Source organism: Kogia breviceps, chromosome 1 (genome assembly GCF_026419965.1).
Source record: "Kogia breviceps isolate mKogBre1 chromosome 1, mKogBre1 haplotype 1, whole genome shotgun sequence".
Lineage (NCBI taxonomy): Eukaryota > Metazoa > Chordata > Mammalia > Artiodactyla > Physeteridae > Kogia > Kogia breviceps.
This window is the reverse complement of record NC_081310.1, coordinates 29,962,258-29,977,572: the sequence shown is the minus strand read 5'-3', so window position 1 is coordinate 29,977,572 and position 15,315 is coordinate 29,962,258. Positions and strand designations below refer to the sequence as shown.

The following is a 15,315-nucleotide window of genomic DNA, read 5'->3' as shown; positions in this document are numbered from 1 at the left end:
ATAGCTACATATGTATATATGTATATACACATACACACAATGGAATACTACTCAGCTATAAAAGAGAATGAAATTTTGCCATTTGTAACAACATGGATGGATTTTGGAGGCTACTACACTTAGTGAAATAAGTCAGACAGAGAAAGACAAATACTGTATGATATCACTTATATATGGAAGCTAAAAACTAAAATAAACTAGTGAATATAACCAAAAGGATACAGACTCAGAGAAAAATTAGTGGTTACCAGTGGGAGAGGGAAGCGGGGAGGGATAAGATAGAGGTAGGGGATTTACAGTTACAAACCACTATGTATGATATAAATAAGCTACAAGGAAATACAGTACAACACAGGGAATATAGCCAATACTTTATAATAACTATAAATGGAGTATAAACTTTAAAAATTGTGATGGGCCCAGCATTTTAGCTTGAGAGGAAAGGTTAGAAAGACTCAAGAGTTCTGATTCATAGGTAGAAAGCAGACAGAGATGGAGGATGAACGGTCCAGAGTGAGTGGACTGGCCCAGTGAGGGAGAAGATTTTGAAAAAGAAGGGCAGGGAGCTGAAAATGGACTCGCCAAAAACATGTCCATTGGGTGGGTTAGGTTTTATCCCCTTCTTCCCAGAAAAAAACAAAGCTGGGGAAAAATAGAGGCAGGGGAAGGGAATCATAAAATTTAAGTCACAGAAATATCACTGAAGTTGCTACAATAGTCTCCATCACATAATTCCCTTGTCCAAGAAGTGAATGTATTTCTTTATAATTTATTATAGAACAGTGTAGCACAAAGCTTGGCTATACAGTGGTCTCTAATAGACATCTGCTTACTAATGAATGAAAGAATAGTAACTGCAAATTTCTCATTCAAACCTTGAGAATCCTCTATTACACGTCTTTCTAGTTCTGTTTTCCTTAGGCAGCTAATACATAGTTGAATAATTACCCTGGGAAGCAACATAGCTGAAATTGTGGTTGGCGTCAGAATTTGTTTCAAATCCCCAAAAAGCCAGATAGTAGACTGATAAGGAAGAGTGTCTCATAAAATTCTCTTCCCTTACCTGCTTCCTCCACTCTCCTTGGGGCTTCATGGAGACTGGAGAACAAGGCCTTTCTCCAGCTGGCAGTTTTACTTCCCAAGATAATTTTAAGTTCTATGTGTAAAATTCCTAGGGAGTTACTAGGGATGCAAAGATGAATTTAAAAAGATTTTACTCTACAGGAATTTCTGAGTCTGAAGGGGAGCCAGACATAGACATAGATATCTATATGTATAACTATATTTATCTACCCATCTATTATAAGACACGGCAAAAATCCTAAAAGTGAAGTATAAACCAAGCTCTAGGAAAGGCCTAGGAAATTATTATTTCTAAGGGGTGGGTGGGAGTAGCAAAATTTTAAGAAGAAAGTGGCATTTGAATGGTGTACTGAAGGATGAGCAGAATTTCAGTGAAAGGTAAGGGGCTGCAGGAACGGTCTAATGAAAGGTAAAGAGAGGGAGACAGAAAGATTGGAATCTATTGAGGAAGACAACAGCATCAGAGATATATTAACTTAACAATTCATTGTTTTGCTCCTGCCTTTAGAAGCTTATTTTTAGTTAAGAGAAATAAAACGGGTACATAAATACCCACAATACTAGTGAGCTTCATAGAAAAGGAGAGGTTGCATCCTGTTTCGACGATTTTTCTGGCTACAGTGTTCTCTCCCCTGGAATCCCAGCTAACAGATGTTCAGAATCACCTCTTTAGAATATGATCAATAGAGAACAGCAGTTAAGAGTCAGATCCTGCATGTTCTAGATTCAATTTCAAATGACTTAGCTTCTATGTGCTTCAGTTAACTTTTAAATAAAAATAAGAATATTTTCCTCAAAGAATTGTTAAGAATGACACGGGATGAAGAACACATGGCAGCACAGTACTTAGTATTTATGTCCTAAGTTATATATTTAATAAATAAGTAGATATGTGTGTGCAGTATTGAGTTTTCACCAGACAGCACACTCCCGCGGGCTGTGGCCGATAAGCCTTAGCCTCCTAATCAGTCGGCCCATTCCCTGGCTTTAGCGGAAAGAGCTGTCCATAAAGCCTCCCAGCCTCAACTAAAGCACGTGGGCTCCGCCTCCCCACAACAACAAAAAAACTCTGTAGCACCAGCACCGGCTGCTCTGCTCGTGTGGCTTGATTTTTAAATCCATCCGAAAGGACCAATCAAAGGCAGCATTCCGAGTGCGCGGAAGCGGATTGGCTGACAGCTGCGGACGGTGACCAATAAGCTTTGAGATGAGTTTGGTCTGGGCCGGAAGCGAGCGAATCGAAAACGGGTGGCGGTCGCGGGCAGTTTGAATTGGAATCTGTGCTCCATCCCGCAGCGGCTGTACTAGGACCCGACTCTCTGAAGGGTTGTTTTCCCTTCTCTGCCAGCAAGGTGAGCGTTCTGCTTGGGTCCCGGCTCTGGCGGCGGGAGTGAGGGAGCTGTTGGCCTTCTGCAGGGGGTTATTGGGCGGGGATGCCTGTGGGATTGCGCTCCTAGGAACTGAAGGTGCAGCGGGCCGCCGCCTCCTCCCTCCTGACGGAACTGGGGAATCGGCCCCGGGCCAAGTTCTTTGTGGTGTCGGCCCCCCTCTGCTCCTGGTAAAAGTGGGCTCGCACTAGTGTCCGGAGGCCCTGCTCGGTCACGGGCTCGCCCTTTGGAGGATCACTTTCCTCCTTTGTAAGGTAAAAGACTTGGGAAATCAGCAGGTATTTACTAGCAGCCTTCCGCGCCTATTTGAAGTGTGGACATCGGTCCTTTGTTGGGTGGAGGAAATGCAAACTTTAGTTTTGAGGGTTTTGATCTAGGCAGCGGGTTGGTGTGCCTATTGTTAGTTGCGAGAGCATTTCTCTCACGCCTTCCACATTCATTTGGCTGCGCCTGTGCTTCTGGCTCCGCTATGGGATGAGGACTCGGAAATAAATGACTTTGAGCCTGGTCTAGAGGAGCAGGCGGAGTTTTCACTCACAGGCTCCGCGGTGGCACTTTAGGCGGGAACTTGGGTTTCTTGGTGGAGATGGGGAATTCCGATAAAGGGAAAGCGCAAAACGGGCCTGCCGTGCCGTGGGTGGGCGAGTCACACGGTCACAAAAGATCTTCCTCGGGCACTTTCTGGGGTTGAGTGATTCGGGCATGGAGAGTGTCCTCCTACGGTTAAGACAGAAACAGCATTTTCTGGAAGGAGCACAGTCCTGCAGATCCTTTTTGCAGGAACCTCGATATCCAGGGCTTTTCTTCATCACCCACCCCCACCCACCATTCCCATCCGTTTGTCCCTCACATCTTTGAGGATTGCATTTTTGGTCCTTTTCTCCCAGTGGCTCCATAGAGATTGTTGAATGGTTGATGCCTTAATCTGTCCAGGTCCCCTCTAACCAAAATTTTAGCTTGGGTCTGGTGATTGCTTTAACCATTGTTTGTTGCTGTATCTTAGACTTTGGAAATGGAAAAGCATTTAACTTTCCAGTCTTACTTCTGTTTATTTCTATCATCTTTTAAAATTGCTCCTTTTATTTTATTTATTTTTATTTTTTTTCGCGGTACGTGGGCCTGTCACCACTGTGGCCTCCCCCGCTGTGGAGCACAGGCTCCGGACGCGCAGGCCCAGCGGCCATGGCTCACGGGCCCAGCCGCTCCGCGGCATGTGGGATCTTCCCGGACCGGGGCACGAACCCGCGTCCCCTGCATCGGCAGGCGGACTCCCAACCACTGCGCCACCGGGGAAGCCCTAAAATTGCTCCTTTTAATATTTTGTTCGCTATGACATATGGATGTCACGATTTCAGTGGCTGGTAGAATCATTTAGGAGTTGTAGTTGTGTGCCTCTGAGGTATGATATACCCACCCGTGAACCCCTGAATGAGCAAGCTAGTTTGGAATAGAAGGAGTAGCCTATTGGGACAGTGTAAATTGTCCTTTGTTGGTGGAGCGGCGTGAGACTCCTTTAAGCAGTTTCTGGGTAAATGGGAATGGAGTTTAAGATGTGTTCAAAGAACTGAAAGGGTGGGATGGGAGGTGGGAAAGGCAGAGAAAACAGCTCTCCAAGCCTTGATACTAAATTAATGTGTTTTCCGAGACCCTTCCTTGTCTTTTAATATTTGGAAAAAAGTTTTATTATACTTAGTGCTTTCATCAACTATTTATTAATTGTTCTGATAAAAAATTTCATCGATAAAAGTCGACTGAAACAAAACGCTAAAATGTTGTGGACATCATTTAGTAAAAAACAGATTCTCATCCTGTTGCTAAAATAACTGGAAAATGAATGCTTTTTCTTTCCTTTAAGTTCTAAAGGCTAATGAATAAAGAATAATTGCCATACTTTTCTCCCAGCTGATTTAAATTTTCTAAGATATGTCTGAGAAAGAGGTAGGCCATTTCTATCTTGGTGCCATAGGCATCAGTATACAAATGAAAAAGCGTTTTCAGTGACTAATACAATCGCTAATATGTATGGAAAGCTTATCAGGAGATACTGTTCTAAAGCTTTAGGGAACCACCACCATTATTATTCCCATTTTACAAATGAGGAAACCAAGACACCGAGGTGTTAAATAACAGGCCCAAGGTCACGCATCTTGTAGGTTGCTGAGCAGGGATTTGAATCACTAAGGCTATATACCTGATTCCTGGTCAGGGTCTGTCTGGAGAATGACTTTATTGCATTTTGCAGTGATTCTAGTGCTAGTATGGCATTCACCCTTTGTTCATGCATGCATTGACTCAACAAATGATAACCTCTTGAGAGGAAAAGGAGGTACCTGTGCCATGAGAGACTCTGATGGGGGGGATATGACCAGATTATGATGATTGTCCTCAGGGAAGGCTTCCTGGAGGAAGAGGGACAGTATGAGTGGGAATTAATGACATGAAGACAGGAAAGGAGAGCATTTGCAAAGTAACTTATGCATTTTTTTTTATTTGTCCTGTAAGACCTATTTCACCAGAAACCTTATAGCAAAATATTCATGTCTTGTACAATGAAAACAAACTGAGTGGTAGAAAGCAGGTAGCCATATAAGAGTCAAAAATGAGATATAAGAAAACCAGAAAGCAAGGGGAAGCCAAACAAGCATATTGTGTACCATTGACACTTCACAGTCAGTTATTGATAGTCACCTTGCAGAGGGTGGAGAAGATGGATGTTATACTTTGTTATCTTTTGAAACATGAAGTTTTGAAACTTGATTCTTAGAGGTGGTTATGTAGATTAGTTAGTCTCTGAGACTGTAAGTTTCTTTTTACTATAGTAAGACCAACAGGCTGTTTATTCTTTTCAGTTTATTTATAAATGTTTGAATAATAAAGGAGAGCAAAATGAGCTGGGCTTTGGAAGAATGGAAGGAAGGCCTGCCTACAAGAGCTCTTCAGAAAATTCAAGAGCTTGAAGGACAGCTCGACAAACTGAAGAAAGAAAGGCAGCAAAGGCAGTTTCAACTTGAAACCCTGGAGGCTGCGTTGCAGAAGCAAAAACAGAAGGTATCACTGAAATGCTGGTATTTGAAACTGTTCTCTCATTTAGATGAATGGTTTTGTCTTTTCAATTTAGAGAAAAATGATTTTGCTGTCTTCAGGTGGTAATCCCCCCTCCTCTCCTTTATTGAGTCTTTTTTTTTTTTTTGGCCACACCACATGGCATGTGGGATCTTAGTTCATCACCAGGGATGGGACCGCGCCCCCTGCAGTGGAAGCTCAAGCCCTGAGTCATCTTAACTGCCGGACTGCAGGGGAAGTCCTCTCCCCTGCTGAGTCATTTTTATTTTAATTACCTCATTTTCTCCGTTCTTTGTTTTCCTTTCTGCTTACCTGCTAATGTGTAGGGCTGCTGAGTCCCATTTTCACTTCTGTTTAGGACCAAGAATTGGGCATTGCTTTTGCATTCTGCACCAACATGGCCGAAAATCTGGCTCCAAGTCTGGGATCGATATTAGAGCACTTTGCAGTCCAAATAGATATCGCTTTCTGAGAGTGAGCTTTTCATCTTCGTATTCCCACCTCTCTCCAGGACTAGTAAATGGAAACTTAAATAGTACTTCTTTCTTACCTTTTCATTAGCCAAGCCATAGTAATACAATTACTGCTCCTAAAATGTTTTTGCTAGTGGGAGAAGTTTTCACTTTCTTACAGTAACTGGATTTAGCAGCTGAACTTGAAAATGAATAGCTAAGGGAGGGTTTATAAGATTTATTTTTGATTTTTTAATTCTCAAAAGCATATTAAAGCCTCTCTTTCTTTTATTTTAATTTTTTAAACATCTTTATTTGAGTATAACTGTTTTACAATAGTGTGTTAGTTTCTCCTTTACAACAAAGTGAATCAGTTATACATATACATATGTTCCCATATCTCTTCCCTCTTGCATCACCCTCCCTCCCACCCTCCCTATCCTACCCCTCTAGGTGGTCACAAAGCACAGAGATGATCTCCCTGTACTATGTGGCAGCTTCCCACTAGCTATCTAATTTACATTTGGTAGTGTGTATATGTCCCTGCCACTCTCTCACTTCGTCACAGCCCACCCCATATCCTCAAGTCCATGCTCTAGTAGGTCTGTGTTTTATTCCGGTCCTACCACTAATCTCTTCATGACATTTTTTTTTTCTTAGATTCCATATATATGTGTTAGCATACGGTATTTGTTTTTGTCCTTCTGACTTACTTCACTCTGTATGACAGACTCCAGGTCTATCCACCTCATTAAAAATAACTCAGTTTCATTTCTTTTTATGGCTGGGTAATATTCCATTGTATATATGTGTCACATCTTCTTTATCCATTCATCTGTTGATGGATACTTAGGTTGCTTCCATGTCCTGGCTATCGTAAATAGAGCTGCAATAAACATTTTGGTACATGACTCTTTTTTTTTTTTTTTTTTTTTGTGGTACGCAGTCCTCTCCCGCTGCGGAGCACAGGCTCCGGACGCACAGGCTCAGCGGCCACGGCTCATGGGCCCAGCCACTCCACGGCATGCGGGATCCTCCCGGACCGGGGCATGAACCTGTGTCCCCCGCACAGGCAGGCAGACTCCCAACCACTGCACCACCAGGGAAACTCCATGACTCTTTTTGAATTATGGTTTTCTCAGGGTATATGCCTAGTAGTGGGATTGTGGGGTCGTATGGTAGTTCTATTTGTAGTTTTTGAAGGAACCTCCATACTGTTCTCCATAGTGGCTGTATCTATTTACATTCCCACCAGCAGTGCAAGAGTGTTCCCTTTTCTACACACCCTCTCCAGCATTTATTGTTTCTAGAGTTTTTGATGATGGCCAATCTGACCAGTGTGAGATGATATCTCATTGTAGTTTTGATTTGCATTTCTCCAATGATTAATGATGTTGAGCATTCTTTCATGTGTTTGTTGGCAATCTGTATATCTTCTTTGGAGAAATGTCTATTTAGTTCTTCTGCCCATTTTTGGATTGGGTTGTTTGTTTTTTTGTTATTGAGCTGCCTGAGTTGCTTATAAATTTTGGAGATTAATCATTTGTCAGTTGCTTCATTTGCAACTATTTTCTCCCATTCTGAGGGTTGTCTTTTGGTCTTGTTTATGGTATCCTTTGCTGTGCAAAAGCTTTTAAGTTTCATTAGGTCCCATTTGTTTATTTTTGTTTTTATTTCCATTTCTCTAGGAGATGGGTCAAAAAGGATCTTGCTGTGATTTATGTCATAGAGTGTTCTGCCTATGTTTTCCTCTAAGAGTTTGATAGTGTCTGCCCTTACATTTAGGTCTTTAACCCATATTGAGTTTATTTGTGTGTGTGGTGTTAGGGAGTGTTCTAATTTCATACTTTTACATGTAGCTGTCCAGTTTTCCCAGCACCACTTATTGAAGAGGCTGTCTTTTCTCCACTGTATATCCTTCCCTCCTTTATCAAAGATGAGGTGACCATATGTGTGTGGGTTTATCTCTGGGTTTTCTATCCTGTTCCATTGATCTATATTTCTGTTTTTGTGCCAGTACCATACTGTCTTGATTACTGTAGCCTTGTAGTATAGTCTGAAGTCAGGGAGCCTGATTCCTCCAGCTCCATTTTTCGTTCTCAAGATTGCTTTTGCTATTCGGGGTCTTTTGTGTTTCCATACAAATTGTGAAATTTTTTGTTCTAGTTCTGTAGAAAATGCCAGTGGTAATTTGATAGGGATTGCACTGAATCTGTAGATTGCTTTGGGTAGTAGAGTCATTTTCACAATGTTGATTTTTCCAATCCAAGAACATGGTATATTTCTCCACCTATTTGTATCATCTTTACTTTCTTTCATCAGTGTCTTATAGTTTTCTGCATACAAGTCTTTTGTCTCCTTAAGTAGGTTTATTCCTAGATATTTTATTCTTTTTGTTGCAATGGTAAATGGGTGTGTTTTCTTAATTTCACTCTCAGATTTTTCATCATTAGTGTATAAGAATGCCGGAGATTTCTGTGCATTAATTTTGTATCCTGCTACTTTACCAAATTCATTGATTAGCTCTAGTAGTTTTCTGGTAGCATCCTTAGTATTCTCTATGTAGAGTATCATGTCATCTGCAAACAGTGACAGCTTTACTTCTTCTTTTCCTATTTGGATTCCTTTTATTTCTTTTTTTTCTCTGATTGCTGTGGCTACAACTTCCAGAACTAGCTTGAGTAAGAGTGGTGAGAGTGGGCAACCTTGTCTTGTTCCTGATCTTTTTGGAAATGGTTTCAGTTTTTCACCATTGAGAAAAATGCTGGCTGTGGGTTTGTCATATATGGCCTTTATTGTGTTGAGGAAAATTCCCTCTATGCCTACTTTCTGCAGGGTTTTTATCATAAATGGGTGTTGAATTTTGTCAAAAGCTTTCTCTGCATCTATTGAGATGATCATATGGTTTTTCTCCTTCAGTTTGTTGATATGGTGTATCACGTTTATTGATTTGCATATATTGAAGAATCCTTGCATTCCTGGAATAAATCCCACTTGATCATGGTGTATGATCCTTTTAATGTGCTGTTGGATTCTGTTTGCTAGTATTTTGTTGAGGATTTTTGCATCTTTGTTCATCAGTGATATTGGCCTGTAGTTTTCTTTCTTTGTGACATCTTTGTCTGGTTTTGGTATCAGGGTGATTGTGGCCTCATAGAATGAGTTTGGGAGTGTTCCTCCCTCTGCTATCTTTTGGAAGAGTTTGAGAAGGATGGGTGTTAGCTCTTCTCTAAATGTTTGATAGAATTCGCCTGTGAAGCCCTCTGGTCCTGGGCTTTTGTTTGTTGGAAGATTTTTAATCATAGTTTCAATTTCAGTGCTTGTGATTGGTCTGTTTATATTTTATATTTTATATTTCTTCCTGGTTCTGTCTCGGAAGGTTGTGCATTTCTAAGAATTTGTGCATTTTTTCCAGGTTGTCCATTTTATTGGCATAGAGATGCTTGTAGTAATCTCTCATGATCCTTTGTATTTCTGCAGTGTCAGTTGTTACTTCTCCTTTTTCATTCCTAATTCTATTGATTTGAGTCTTCTTCCTTTTTTTCTTGATGAGTCTGGCTAATGGTTTATCAATTTTGTTTATCTTCTCAAAGAACCAGCTTTTAGTTTTATTAATCTTTGCTATCGTTTCTTTCATTTCTTTTTGATTTATTTCTGATCTGATCGTTATGATTTCTTTCCTTCTGCTAACTATGGGGGGTTTTTTTGTGTTCTTCTTTCTCTAATTGCTTTAGGTGTAAGGTTGTTTATTTGAGATGTTTTGTGTTTCTTAAGGTAGGATAGTATTGCTATAACCTTCCCTCTTAGAACTGCTTTTGCTGCATCCCATATGTTTTGGGTCGTCGTGTCTCCGTTGTCATTTGTTTCTAAGTATTTTTTGATTTCCTCTTTGATTTCTTCAGTGATCACTTCGTTATTAAGTAGTGTATTGTTTAGCCTCCATGTGTTTGTATTTTTTACAGACCTTTTCCTGTAATTGATATCTAGTCTCATAGCATTGTGGTCAGAAAAGATACTTGATACAATTTCAATTTTCTTAAATTTTCCAAGGCTAGATTTGTGACCCAGTATATGATCTATCCTGGAGAATGTTCCATGAGCACTTGAGAAAAATGTGTATTCTGTTGTTTTTGGATGGAATGTCCTATAAATATCAAGTAAGTCCATCTTGTGTAATATATCATTTAAAGCTTGTGTTTCCTTATTTATTTTCATTTTGGATGATCTGTCCATTGGTGAAAGTGGGGTGTTAAAGTCCCCTACTGTGAATGTGTTACTGTCGATTTCCCCTTTTTTGACTGTTAGTATTTGGCTTAGGTATTGAGGTGCTCCTATGTTGGGTGCATAAATATTTACAATTGTTATATCTTCTTCATGGATCGATCCCTTGATCATTATGTAGTGTCCTTCTTTGTCTCTTGTAATAGTTTTTAAAGTCTATTTTGTCTGATATGAGAATTGCTACTCCAGCTTTCTTCTGATTTCCATTTGCATGGAATATCTTTTTCCATCCCCTCACTTTCAGTCTGTAAGTGTCCCTAGGTCTGAAATGGGTCTCTTGTAGACAGCATATATATGGGTCTTGTTTTTGTATCCATTCAGCCAGTCTGTGTCTTTTGGTGGGAGCATTTAATCCATTTACATTTAAGGTAATTATTGATATGTATGTTCCTATTACCATTTACTTAATTGTTTCAGGTTGTTCTTGTAGGTCTTTTCCTTCTCTTGTGTTTCTTGCCTAGAGAAGTTCCTTTAGCATTTGTTGTAAAGCTGGTTTGGTGGTGCTGAACTCTCTCAGCTTTTGCTTGTCTGTAAAGGTTTTAATTTCTCCATCAAATCTGAATGAGATCCTTGCTGGCTAGAGTAATCTTGGTTGTAGGTTTTTTTCCTTCATCACTTTAAATATGTCCTGCTACTCCCTTCTGGCTTGTAGAGTTTCTGCTGAAAGATCAGCTGTTAACCTTATGGGGATTCCCTTGTGTGTTATTTGTTGTTTTTCCCTTGCTGCTTTCAATATGTTTTCTTTTTTTTCTTTTTTTTTTTTTTTTTGTGGTATGCGGGCCTCTCTCTGTTGTGGCCTCTCCCGTTGCGGAGCCCAGGCTCCGGACGCGCAGGCTCAGTGGCCATGGCTCACGGGCCTAGTGGCTCCGCGGCATGTGGGATCTTCCCGGAACGGGGCACGAACTCGCGTCCCCTGCATCGGCAGGCAGACTCTCAACCACTGCGCCACCAGGGAAGCCCAACATGTTTTCTTTGTGTTTAATTTTTGACAGTTTGATTATTATGTGTCTTGGCATGTTTATCCTTGGGTTTATCCTGTATGGGACTCTCTGTGCTTCCTGGACTTGATTGACTATTTCCTTTCCTATATTAGGGAAGTTTTCAACTCTAATCTCTTCAAATATTTTATCAGTCCCTTTCTTTTTCTCTTCTTCTTCTGGGACCCCTATAATTCGAATGTTGGTGCGTTTAATGTTGTCCCAGAGGTCTCTGAGACTGTCCTCAGTTCTTTTCATTCTTTTTTTTTTTATTCTGCTCTGCAGTAGTTATTTCCACTATTTTATCTTCCTAGTCACTTATTCGTCCTTCTGCCTCTGTTTTTCTGCTATTGATCCCATCTAGAGTATTTTTCATTTCATTTATTGTGTTGCTCATCGTTGCTTGCTTCCTCTTTATTTTTTCTAGGTCCTTGTTAACTGTTTCTTGCAATTTGTCTATTCTATTTCCAAGATTTTGAATCATCTTTACTATCATTATTCTGAATTCTTTTTCAGGTAGATTGCCTATTACCTCTTCATTTGTTAGGTCTGGTGTGTTTTTATCTTGCTCCTTCATCTGCTGTGTGTTTTTCTGTCTTCTCATTTTGCTTATCTTACTGTGTTTGGGGTCTCCTTTTTGCACGCTGCAGGTTCGTAGTTCCCGCTGTTTTTGGTGGCTGTCCCCAGTGGCTGAGGTTGGTTCAGTGGGTTGAGTAGTAGGCTTCCTGGTTGGGGGGACTAGTGCCTGTGTTCTGGTGGATGAGGCTGGATCTTGTCTTTCTGGTGGGCAGGTCCACGTCTGGTGGTGTGTTTGGGGATGTTGGTAGCCTTATTATGATTTTAGGCAGCCTCTCTGCTAATGGATGGGGCTGTAGACCTGTCTTGCTCTTTTTTGGGCATAGGGTGTCCAGCACTGTTCGTTGCTGGTCCTTGAGTGAAGCTGGGTCTTGGTGTTGAGATGGCGATCTCTGGGAGATTTTCACCGTTTGATATTGCGTGTAGCTGGGAGGTCTCTTGTGGACCTGTGTCCTGAGGTTGGTTCTCCCACCTCAGAGACACAGCCTTGACACCTGGCTGGAGTGCCAAGAGCCTTTAATCCACATGGCTCAAAATAAAAGGGAGAACAAATAGAAAGGAAAGAAAGGAAGGAGGGAGGGAGGGAAGGAAGGAAGGAAGAAACGAAGGGAGGAAGGAAGAAAGGAAGGGAGGAAGGAAGAAAGGAAGGAAGGAAGAAAGGAAGGAAGGAAGAGAGGGAGGAAGGAAGGAAGGAAGGAAGGAAGGAGGGAAGTAGGGAAGAAAGGAGGGAAGAAAGGAAGAAACAAAAGAAGACAAAATAAAGTAGGATAAAATATAGTTATTAAAATAAAAAATAATTATTAAGAAGAAAAATTTATATTAAAAAAATAACGGGTCGGTCTAACCCTAGGACAAATGGTGAAAACAAAGCTATACAGACAAAATCTCACACAGCAGCACACACATACACACTCACAAAAAGAAAAAAGGGGAAAATAATAGTATATTTTGCTCCCAAAGTCCACCTCCTCAACTTGGGATATTTCGCTGTCTATTCAGGTTTTCCACAGATGCAGGGCACTTCAAGTTGACTGTGGAGCTTTAATCCGCTGCATTTGAGGCTGCTGGGAGAGACCTCTCCCGCTCCTCTTTGTTTACACAGCTCCTGGGGTTCAGCTTTGGACTCTGCCCCACCTCTGCGTGTAGGTCGTCCGTGGGCGTCTCCCCTTCGCTCAGACAGGACGGGGTTAAAGGAGCAGCTGATTCGGGCACTCTGGCACAGGCCCGGGGGAGGGAGGGTCTCGGATGCGGTGTGAGCCTGCGACCGACGTGACGCTGCACCAGCCTGAGGCGCACTGCGCGTTTTCCCGGGGAAGCTGTCGCTGGATCCCTGGGCCCTGGCAGTGGCGGGCTGCACGGGCTCCCGGGAGGGGCGGTGTGGAGAGTGATCTGTGCTCGCACACAGGTCTTTTTGTGGCGGCAGCAGCAACCCTAGCGTCCCACGCCCGTCTCTGCTATCCGCGCCGACAACCGCGAGCTGGAGCTCCTTTACGAGGTGCCCTTAATCCCCTCTCCTCGCGCCGCAGGAAGCAAAGAGGCAAGAAAAAGTCTCCTGTCTCTTCGGCAGCTCCAGATTTCTCCCGGACTCCCTGCCGGCTAGTCGTGGTGCACTAACCCCGTCAGGCTGTTTTCACTCTGCCAACTCCAGACCTTTCCCTGGGATCCAACTGAAGCCCAAGGCTCAGCTCCCAGCCCCGTCTGCCCCGGCGGGTGAGGAGACAAGCCTCTCGGGCTGGTGAGTGCTGATCGGCACCGATCCTCTGCGGGAATCTCTCTGCTTTGCCCTCCGCACCCTGTTGCTGCGCTCCGTGGTTCCAAAACTTCCCCCCTCCGCCACCCGCAGTCTCCGCCCACGAAGGGGCTTCTAGTGTGTGGGAATCTTTCCTCCTTCACGGTTCCCTCCCACTGGTGTCTGTCCCGTCCCTATTCTTATTCTCTGTTTATTCTTTTTTCTTTTGCCCTACCCAGGTACGTGGGGAGTTTCTTGCCTTTTGGGAGGTCTGAGGTCTTCTGCCAGGGTTCGGTGGGTGTTCTATAGGAGAAGTTCCACGTGTAGATGTATTTCTGATGTATCTGTGAGGAGGAAGGTGGTCCCTGCGTCTTATTCTTCCGCCATCTTCTCGCCTCCCCACAAGCCTCTCTTTCTAGGATGGGTTTGTGTAGCCCTAACCAAAGACTGTAATACATGACTTTGCAAAACTTTTCTATCAGTAGGCTTCAAAGTGAGATCATCTAAAATTTCGGTGTACATCAAGCACTGACTTCTGGATTTTTACAACCATATCTCAGAAAATTAGTCATCAGTGTTAGATTAACAGATAATATTTGGTAAATTCATGAGTAAGAGACCTAGTTCCTTTTGAATAATCTGCATTAGGTTGAGAATGAAAAAACTGAGGGTGCAAACCTGAAAAGGGAGAACCAAAGCTTGATGGAAATATGTGAAAATCTGGAGAAGACTAAGCAGAAGATTTCTCATGAACTTCAAGTCAAGGAGTCGCAAGTGAATTTCCAAGAAGGACAACTGAACTCAAGCAGAAAGCAAATAGAAAAACTGGAACAGGATCTTAAAAGGTAACTTTTTTGCGAATGGTATTTATTATAGATGTGTTTGTATATATTAATCAGATGCAGCTATCTTTTCCTTTTATGGTGTAATTATTACACATTGCAATTTTTTCTTTCCAGTGGAATGAACAATGATTTGAGGAAGATTAATTCTTTTCTTATATGCTTCAGTCCTATTGTTGCATCGCTCAGTACTATATAAATTCATTAAATGGTTGCTAGCTTATTCCTTTACTTATGCAGTATATGTTTATTAAGCTGCTTCATGTGCCAGGCACTGTGTTTGTTACTAGGGTATGCAATAATAAATAATACCAAAACTATCAACAGTGGTTACTGAAAAGATGGACGGAAGTTAAAGCATGGCTTGTATTGATGGCTTCTGTTTTCTCTGCGTGGAAAAGCTGTTGTAGAGAATGAGAGAACTAGGGAACTTCAAAAGGACTGAGGAGCACTGAGGGCTCAGTTGAGATTGGAGGCCAGGAATTTATAGTGGGACCAATCTATAGCGCTTAATGAGTGTTTTTTTTTTCTTTCTTTATTTAGCATATAAATGCTGAGAAGGTATACAGGAGGTTCGATTTAGGGTTTTGGGGCGAGGGTGATGGGATAGAAGACAGTGGAATAATTGAGGATATTGGAAGAGAGTGATTGAAGTTGGGTGCCATGGACTCTCAGCTGGAGAGGAGGGAAGTGAAGTCTAGAAGACTTTCCTACTGAGATCCCCATCCGAGAGACCCATCTTCTATCTTAAGCATTTCATAATCAATTCACCAATATCAATTCCATATTTAGGCAATAAAAAAAGTGCTTATTACTACTGTTCCATTAAAAAAAAAATCCCCCAAACAACTAGAGGCATTATTCAAAGTAAATTTAATGGGACTTGAGCACTGCTAGCTTATAAATGGAATCTTGTTCTAGTAG

General features: G+C 41.9%; 1 protein-coding gene across 1 annotated transcript in view; it reads left to right on the top strand.

Moving 5' to 3' along the window:
- Nucleotides 1–2,351: 2,351 nt before the first annotated feature.
- The window catches only part of CENPF (centromere protein F), a 67,257-nt gene continuing 54,293 nt past the window's right edge, over nt 2,352–15,315 (top strand). Inside the window, exons 1-3 of the mRNA XM_059041689.2 lie at nt 2,352–2,435; nt 5,321–5,519; nt 14,198–14,394. Of these exons, the coding sequence (XP_058897672.1) occupies nt 5,358–5,519; nt 14,198–14,394 (359 nt within the window). The 5' untranslated portion in view covers nt 2,352–2,435; nt 5,321–5,357. The remainder of the gene's footprint in view (nt 2,436–5,320; nt 5,520–14,197; nt 14,395–15,315) is intronic.